The following is a 9077-nucleotide window of genomic DNA, read 5'->3' as shown; positions in this document are numbered from 1 at the left end:
ACTGACAGACCTCTGGACACGTGGTCTGAGGACTGACAGACCAATGGACACGTGGTCTGGGGACTGACAGACCTCTGGACACGTGGTCTGGGGACTGACAGACCTCTGGACACGTGGTCTGAGGACTGACAGACCTCTGGACACGTGGTCTGAGGACTGACGGACCAATGGACACGTGGTCTGGGGACTGACGGACCAATGGACACGTGGTCTGAGGACTGACAGACCTCTGGACACGTGGTCTGAGGACTGACGGACCAATGGACACGTGGTCTGGGGACTGACGGACCAATGGACACGTGGTCTGGGGACTGACAGACCTCTGGACACGTCGCTGGTGGATCGGAGACTAGAGATATCTTTCTCATGATATCAATTAAATAGGAATTGATTTGTTCTTCAGTCCAATTTATTGCATATATATATATACAGTGTTTATTTACATATGCGTATACATATGTGTATATATATATACTGTATACATGTTTGATGGTATGTCGATGGTATCAGATTTGTTGTTGCTGTTGTGTTTTCGTGAGCACATGAACAAAGAACATTAGAACTAGGATTCTTCCAGAGTTTTAAGTTAAACAAACCAACAATGTTCTAGTAATCCTTTCCATTTGTATGTGCTGTTCCTAAAGCCAAGTGATGAACCCTCAAATGGAACCAGACTTGTTTGTCAGCTGTTGTAATGCTGCGCACGTGTTCTTAACGAGCAGTACCCCGGCCTCAGGGTTTACTCCCAGTCAAATGTTAACAGACATTTTTAATTGCTTGGGTGTGGGGGGGGGCAATTAACCCCCTCTTCCCCCGACATCCCCACCTCTTTAAGGGGTGACCCCCTAACCGGGGGGCGCGCTGGGACCCTTCAGGAGGCTGACACGTGCCCGGCCTTCACCTGCCCCCCCCCCCCCCCCCCCCGGGCTGTGAACCCTCCCGTCGGTTCTGCTGAGGTGTCAGCAGCGGTGGACATGTTGTAATAGTTTGAACCGAGTTTGGTCCGGGCACTAAAACTGGAGTTGACGCACAGCTGGCTCTGGGTTCGAGTGCAGCCAAGACGCCTCCAGAAACCACACACCGTCCTCCTTGGAATGGAAAGACGCTATGCCTTAACGGAGTTGGTTTATTTGCTCAAAGCCCGCTGTTGGATTGGGTTCTGGTTCTGTTTCCTTCAGCGGGATTCGAACAACGCCCCCCCCCCCGATGGAGGAGGTTCCTCCCTGTACCCACCTGCCCTCGGGCCGCCGGGGGGGGTCTGAAGACCTGACCTCTGCCTCGGAGTCCGCGGCCGTCATCTGAGCACATGTGGTCCGCTCAGCCCCCCCCCCCCCACGCGCTCGCCAGATCCAGGCTCCACGCCCGTCGGGGGTCCGTGATCCGCACAGTGCTACCCCCCCCGGCTCCGGAGGACTGGACTCTGTTTTGGTTCAACGCTGAAGTTAACAGCGACAGACGTGGTGGATCCTGACCTCTCCTCTCACCTGGTTCTCTGGAGAACCGCGGCGGAACCCGATCCCTCCCCGCTCTCCGTGCACGGAGCTCCGCCAGATGAGTCTGAGCTGTTCTCTCCGCAGCTCCGGGTCTGGGAGCCAAGCGTCTGTTCTGGTTCCCATTTGTTTGAAGCTATTAGCCGCTGACCCCATAAGGGAAGGGCCGGCAAACATCCGTCTCCCAGTTCATCCGTCATCCTCCACATGTTGGCGCCGGAGCAGTAACCTCCTCCTCTACGTGGCTCTGACTGAGGGTCACGGACGCTATGGGCTCCACCCCTCACCCCTCACCCCTCACCCCGGCAGACGGGGTTAGTGTCTGCGTCCTTCAGACGGTCCATAGCGCCCTCAGAGGCGACGTTCATCCGTCGTGACTCACTGACACGACCCTGGACGTTCACGGGCTGAACAACGGAGCAACTCCATGAGCTGAGCTGGAATATTATCCTCTATATTCTCCACGTATCCTCAGTATGTCTGCTAGCGCTCGCAGAGCAGCCAAATAGAGCCTTTAAGGTTCTCACAGCTTCTAATCCAATCAGAAGCCCCCCATCCCGTATCTCCATCAGCGAGGGGGGGGCTGAACCCGGACGGGGGCTTGTTTAAAGAAACAGAGATTAGCCGTCAGAAGGCGGCGGCTGACAGACAGCCCAACGCCGTGGGGGGGGGGGGGGGGGGGGGGGGGTAGTGGAAACCCGCTGGACCCCAGGAGCCCCGCGTAGTCCTCTCCCTGCGACACACATCTACAGGCCGGGGCCCCGGGGGGCCCTCATACACAGCGCATATAAAACCCATGTCACTTCTATAAATATTCCTGCCGCAGAAACCGTGAGACATCCAAGAACCGGGGCTGAACTTGTCTTCCGCTCCCCTTTAATAACACGGGCCCCCCTCCCCCCCCCGGGCCCCCAGCACCTGGCGTTGAAAACATCCACCGGCGAGCTCCCTGCACTCGGGGTTTACGGGGGGCTCTGAGCGGCGGCCTCTGCTCTCCGAGGGCCTGGGAGTGTGTGAGGGGGGCGGGGGGGTTAATGTTGGGTCAGCAGTATCACCTGAGCCCTGTGTGTGAATCAGCCTCCCCAGATGCCTTCTGGGTAACGAACACGTTGCGCTGCGACTCTGGGTTTCATCCGGTCCGGTCGCAGGGTTTCACTGAAGCCGGACTGACATTAGGAGCCGTGCCGTGAAACTCAATATTGTTAAATAGATTGAGTTAATAAACAGGTTTAGTCACACACTCAGTCACCGTGTAGAGTTAGGAGGAGATAAAATGGACTTTATTCACCCAGACAGGAAACGCCGTTCTAAGTTGTACTTTGTCTCGGACTCCTCACAGAGGGCTGTGGACCAGCTGTGAGGGACAGATCCCTGGTCGACCTGAGGTTGGTTGTGTGGGATGAGGCGGGCTTTGGGGTGTGTGCACGTGCGTGTGTGGGTGCGTGCGTGTGTGCGTGCATGTGCAGGATCAGGAACATCCATACATGCACTGGTTCAAACTGGTGACTAAGCATCTCCCCGCAGGTTCTTTGCGGACGCTCCCCCCGGGGATGGCGACGTTGGGAAATGTGGGAGAAGCACAGCCACTCCTTTGCGGTCGTGGGTTTGTTTCGACAGACGTTGAGAAATAGAGTTCAGTTATGTAAGGCGGTAAAGTATTTCAAACGACACATTCTCACGGATACAAATAAATAAAAGATAAGCAAAGTCAAAGTTCAAATATATCTGCCTTTACTTTATTCATGTACTGTACATTCATTCATTTTCACACTACATGACAATAATGGCTATCCTTTACTACAAAAGTTTGCATAAATAATTTAAATGTGGCGATAAAAAATAAATATGCATTTCAGTCTCCGAGAACCGGTCCTTCGGTCGGTTAATGTTCCACCGCCGAGTCGTTCAGGGAGGCCTCCGCTGCGTCCGGGCGACGCGCCGCGACTCTCAACAGAACCCTCCAATCGCCGTGGCAATGGGATTCACTGACAACGGGAGAACTTAAACCAGGAAGAATAATGGGGGTGGCGCGATACCAGAGATGTAGAGTCCTCTTCATCACACACGGTCCTGCCGGCGCCGCACGGCCACCGAGGGAAACAGCGGCCGGTTCCACACTGCGCTTCCTGTCCCGCGTTGACTCCTCAGACAATGCAATCTATTCACAATTCAGGTTTATGTTTAGGTTTGTTTTTTTTCTATTTATTTCTGTTTCCTCTGTGACTGCGGCCCGCGAACAGAGCGGGATGGTTCCGGTTCACGCGGCGTTCCGGCAGCTGGCAGGTCTGGCGGGAGCGCCGGGATTCACGCTGCTCCACGGCGCGCAATGTTTTCCAGTGTGGGCGTTTCCCAGAATGCTTTGCCCCAAGGTAACAAGCAACAAGCCACAATTTGCCGATTTTTCCTACACACATGTGGACTCTTTGTGTGTGTGTGTGTGTGTGTGTGTGTGTGTGTGTGTGTGTGTGTGTGTGTGTGTGTGTGTGTGTGTGTGTGTGTGTGTGTGTGTGTGTGTGTGTGTGTGTGTGTGTGTGTGTGTACAACAACAGGAAGTGCCTATGTCTAGAGGAAGTGGCATGACTCAAATCATAAACACAGGAATGGACTCATTAGGCCGACAAGAGAGTTGAATAAATGGCACACAGTGCTCTCTCTCTCTCTCTCTCTCTCTCTCTCTCTCTCTCTCTCTCTCTCTCTCTCTCTCTCTCTCTCTCTCTCTCTCTCTCTCTCTCTCTCTCTCTCTCTCTCTCTCTCTCTCTCTCTCTCTCCTCCACTGGCCCGTACGTCCCATGTGACCAGCGAGAGGCTTCTCATTGGTCCACCATGTGGTCATGTAAGTAATAAAGTTTACAAAAATATGGCAACAAAAAAGGGTCTGAGTAATAAACACAAAGTGTTGTCCGTTATGGAGAGCAACACAACTGGAGGAGCCCGTCTCACGCGCACACGCAGCGTGTCGCCGTCCGGTACTGACTGTCCGGGGTCCGGGGTCGCGTGGCCCCGCCCCCTCTCAGTACGCGTTGCTGCTCAGCGGCGTGGCGTTGTCCCCGGCGCCGCGCCCCGCGCCCGCCGCCCGCGCCCCGCCGTGCTTCCTGCCGCGCCGCGGCGTGGCGGCCGGCTCCTTGGCCTCTGATTGGTTGTGGTGCCGGCTGTAGCGCTTGCACTTGCAGGACGTGACCACGCGGATCTTGTAGGTCCGGCTGCGCCCGGCCGGGCAGCGCAGCTGCACGCGCTGCGTCCGCGAGTGCGCCGGCACGCAGCGGTAGTCGGAGGCGCCTCCCCGCCACCACTTCCCGCGGGCGATGGCGTTGGGCAGCAGGCGGGCCGGGAGGCACTGCCCCGAGCACAGCAGCTCCCGCACCGGCTTGGCGCTGCGGCACGAGCCGTCCGTGATGTAGCGCGCCGAGCGCAGCTCCCGGCAGCTCAGCTCCGCCGCAGCTGGGGGGGGGGGGGGGGAAGGAGAAGGTTACACCCCGGCCACCAGCCAACACTGACGCTTCCCGTGTCCCGTGCCCCCCCCCCCCTCTCTGAGATGCGCTCTCCGTTTACCTGCGGCTGAGGGTCTCATTGTGTTCATAAAGCGTAGTGGACTCAGAGGGGTGGGGTTAGTGGACTCAGAGGGGTGGGGTTAGTGGACTCAGAGGGGTGGGGTTAGGGGTGGGGGTAATGACGTTGCTTTGGTCTAGTTCGCTAATCCACCATGAAACGATGTTATAAGAATCCTCGCCCAACAACATCAATATCAGAACATGGATTTATCGCCCGATGAAACCGGACCAAATGGTCTGAATCCGGTTCCGGGCGGATGGTTTGCAGCAGCTGGCACTAATCAGATGATCCAGACGAGAAGCTAACAGCTCAATCAATGCTAATGGAGATGCGAGTCGGAACCAGTGCTGGCGTGGAGCCCACAGGAAGCGGCGGCGGCGGGGCCAGAGTGAGGCGGTCTGGTTGTGTTAGAGCTCGCTAAACGGCACCGTTCTGGAGCCGGTTTGGAGCAGGGCCAGACTGATTAGCCTCCTCTCCCTCTCTCCTCTCCTCTCCTCTCCTCCTCCCCTCTCTCCTCTCTTCTCCTCTCTCCTCCTCCTCTCCTCTCCTCTCCTGCTCTCCTGCTCTCCTGCTCTCCTCTCCTCTCTCCTCTCTCCTCCTCCTCTCCTCTCCTCTCTCCTCCTCTCCCCTCTCCTCCTCCCCTCTCCTCTCCTCCTCCCCCCTCCTCCCCCCTCCTCTCTCCTCCTCCTCTCCTCTCCCTCTCCCTCTCCTCCTCCTCCTCCCCTCTCCTCTCTCCTCCTCTCTCCTCCACCTCTCCTCCTCCTCTCCTCCTCCCCCCTCCTCCCCCCTCCTCCCCTGTTCAGTGTGAAGCGTGTGTACATGCCTCTCCCCCGTGTGGTCTGTGGGTGGCGTGGCGTGTGCCCGGGGGCCCAGGAGGTGCTGAGGGATCTGTTTACCGCCTCCTCCTCTGAGAACGGGACCAACAGAGAGGAGTTCTGCTGGAGGAGAACCTGATCTGCTGTTGTTCCGAGGCAGAAGGAGCTGTCCCACTGAGTTATGGGGCCCGGCCGCGGCCCCCACACATGGCCTGTGTCTGGGGGGGTCCCCGAAGTGCATGAGCCAATCGCCATGACAACATCATCTCAGTGTCTGAGGGCCGGCCGAGTCCTCCTGTCAGTCTGGGGGGGGGGGGGGGAGTTGTAGTCCTCCTGTCAGTCTGGGGGGGGGGGGGGGGGAGTTGTAGTCCTCCTGTCAGTCTGGGGGGGGGGGGGGGGGAGTTGTAGTCCTCCTGTCAGTCTGGGGGGGGGGGGGGGGGGTTGTAGTCCTCCTGTCAGTCTGGGGGGGGGGAGTTGTAGTCCTCCTGTCAGTCTGGGGGGGGGGGGGGTTGTAGTCCTCCTGTCAGTCTGGTGGGGGGGGGGGGGTTGTAGTCCTCCTGTCAGTCTGGGGGGGGGGGGAGTTGTAGTCCTCCTGTCAGTCTGGGGGGGGGGGGGGGGGGGGGGGTTGTAGTCCTCCTGTCAGTCTGGGGGGGGGGGGGGGGGGGGGGGGGGGGGGGGGGGGAGTTGTAGTCCTCCTGTCAGTCTGGTGGGGGTCTCCTGTCAGTCTGGTGGGGGTCTCCTGTCAGTCTGGTGGAGGTCTCCTGTCAGTCTGGTGGGGGGGGGGTCTCCTGTCAATCTGGTGGGGTGGGGGTCTCCTGTCAGTCTGGTGGGGGTCTCCTGTCAGTCTGGTGGGGGGGGGGTCTCCTGTCAGTCTGGTGGGGGGGGGGGTCTCCTGTCAGTCTGGTGGGGGGGGGGTCTCCTGTCAGTCTGGGGGGGTCGTACGTCTTCAGTGAGTCTTGGGGGGGGGGGGTCATAGACCCTAGGGGTGACCTGACGGTAAAGTTAGGTCCCGTCGTTATGCGATCCTTCCAGTATCCGTCTCCGCTCGGAGTCGGGATAAACGTTTAAACCTTGAAGCGGCCAAGGAGAGGAGACCAGGAGAGGAGACTAGGAGAGGAGACTAGGAGAGGAGACTAGGAGAGGAGCTCTCCTCCCCTGTTCCCGGGAGGAGAGCTGCGTTCCAGCAGCAGTACCCCCCAGCCCCCCAGCCCCCCACTCTTCGCTGCAGACCACCCTCTGTACCCCGGCTGAGGACACGGAGGCGCTCTGAGCCCCCCGTCCTCTCCAGGGGCCCCGGTCTGGGGGACAGGACCCTGCACTCAGCGCTGAGCTGCCGTCCAGCAGAGCCCTCCACCGTACCCCGATGCTCTGAGCGGGTTGGGACCAATCAGAGAGCAGCAGCCCATTAAAGGCCATTGAGCTCCTCCATTATTCCTGCTGCAAGGGTCGCTTAGAAGGAACAGTGGAATGGTTCTGAGCCCCAGGTGGGAGCTGTTGGGGTCCCGTTCTATTCAGAGGAGACCAGAGCGCTGCGGCAGAAACATGTGGCTGCCATCAACCAATTGCGCCCTAAGTAGGCTCAGTAATCTCAAGATACGAGGCTTGGTGCCACAGGAGGGGGAGACCTCTTAGGAGGGGAACGGGGAACGGGTTTGTGCTAATCTCATTCTAGCTTTGGTGACACACTTCTAATGAAGTACTCTCTCTACAAATAACACACACACACCACACGAACACACACACAAACACACACACAGACGCACCCCCCCTTTCACACACACACACACACACACACACACACACACACACACACACACACACACACACACAATGTGAGTGAGGCGTCTGCTCCTTTCGGTTCATCATTTGACCAAATGTGGTTCTTATATTTTCTTCTAATTAAAAAGGAAAAATTACTAGCCTCTTCGAAATTACTCTAATAGAATGTACAAATAATGTACACGTGTACTTACACTATACATTTACCGAAAAAAATGTGCCTTTAAAAGATGGGCATGTTTTGTGCTAATAGCAAATAAAAAAGGTTGATATCAAATAAAAAAGATTATGCTTCCAAATCAACAATATAATCAAGATGATTGTATAATGGACCTTCTCTATTTATGTGAATGGAATACGAACAAAAAATAATAACGTGAGATCAGTTCTTACACTAAAGTTATCGGCTGCAGTTTAAAGCTAAAAATCTACGCTCCTCCACAAATAAAATTAAGTTATTTAGGTCGCTCTAAATTATTTAGGTCACATTAACTTATTTCGTTCTAAATAACTATTTTTTTGTAACCCCGAGGCCTCAATAATAGTAAAGAAAATTATGTAGCGCAATAAGCCATGTAATTTATTATTTTCCAATCAAAAGTTACACAATTCTTAATTAAAGTTCCAAAAATATCTAAGACATTTTTGAGTAGCCTATTTCCTTCTTTTTTTAACAAAGTCGAACAGGGACTCACTGTAGGATGCGGTGCTGGGCGATCTCCTGCCGCCGGATTTTGCCCTGTTATCCATTGTATGGTTGTTGTTGTTGTTGTTGTTGTTGTTGTTGTTGTTGTTGTTGTGATTGTTGCTCAGGTCCTCCTCGGGGGCTCCAGGTATGACCTCCGTGGCGTCGTTCTTGACCAGGCCCCGCGCCCAGCCTCCCGCCTCGCCTCCCCGCAGCAGCAGAAGCAGCAGCGGCCAGCCGGAGGCCAGCAACGCGAGGGACACCTGCATGCTGCACCTGGAGGGTCTCTGAACCGGGGGACTTCAACCGGAGGGGCTCGGAACCGGAGAGCTCTGAAACGGAGAGCTCTGAAACGGAGGGGCACTGAACCAGAGGGACTTATACCGGAGGTGACTTCTCCCTGAGGTGACTTCTACCTGAGGTGACTTCTAGCGGAGGTGACTTCTACCGGAGGTGACCTCACGAAGCTGATGATCCACAGAAAGGACGCCCGCGTGCAGTGAAGTCGGTCCCTGTTGCAGGAGGAGTACGCGCTGTTTGAATCAACCTCTGGTCCAGACTCACAATTAAGCGGCTCCACCAATGGGGGAGGAGCGGTGAAGTTGAGATTCATTCAGAACGAGGGGGGAGGTCTGAGGGGGGAGGGGGGGGGGGCGTCACAACAGATGCCCCTGCTCGCTTTTGGCGCTAGAGGCAGAGAGGGAGGGAACGCGCTCGGGGAAATCGACGCATCAGATTGTTGCGTTGGAGTCAAGTGCA

The 9077-nt window shown here is 56.3% G+C and overlaps 1 protein-coding gene across 1 annotated transcript; it reads right to left on the bottom strand.

The window, feature by feature from the left end:
- Positions 1 to 3004: 3004 nt before the first annotated feature.
- Positions 3005 to 8870, bottom strand: sost (sclerostin). Its single transcript, XM_056577239.1, has 2 exons — positions 8329 to 8870; positions 3005 to 4928 (listed from the first exon to the last, which is right to left on the bottom strand). Exons 1-2 carry the CDS (start codon positions 8585 to 8587, stop codon positions 4501 to 4503), a joined length of 687 nt encoding a protein of 228 aa, XP_056433214.1. The 5' UTR covers positions 8588 to 8870; the 3' UTR covers positions 3005 to 4500.
- Between the last annotated feature and the right edge of the window lie 207 nt (positions 8871 to 9077).

Source organism: Gadus chalcogrammus, chromosome 18 (genome assembly GCF_026213295.1).
Source record: "Gadus chalcogrammus isolate NIFS_2021 chromosome 18, NIFS_Gcha_1.0, whole genome shotgun sequence".
Classification (NCBI taxonomy): domain Eukaryota; kingdom Metazoa; phylum Chordata; class Actinopteri; order Gadiformes; family Gadidae; genus Gadus; species Gadus chalcogrammus.
The sequence above is the reverse complement of the archived record's forward strand: the minus strand, read 5'-3'. Positions and strand labels throughout refer to the sequence as shown.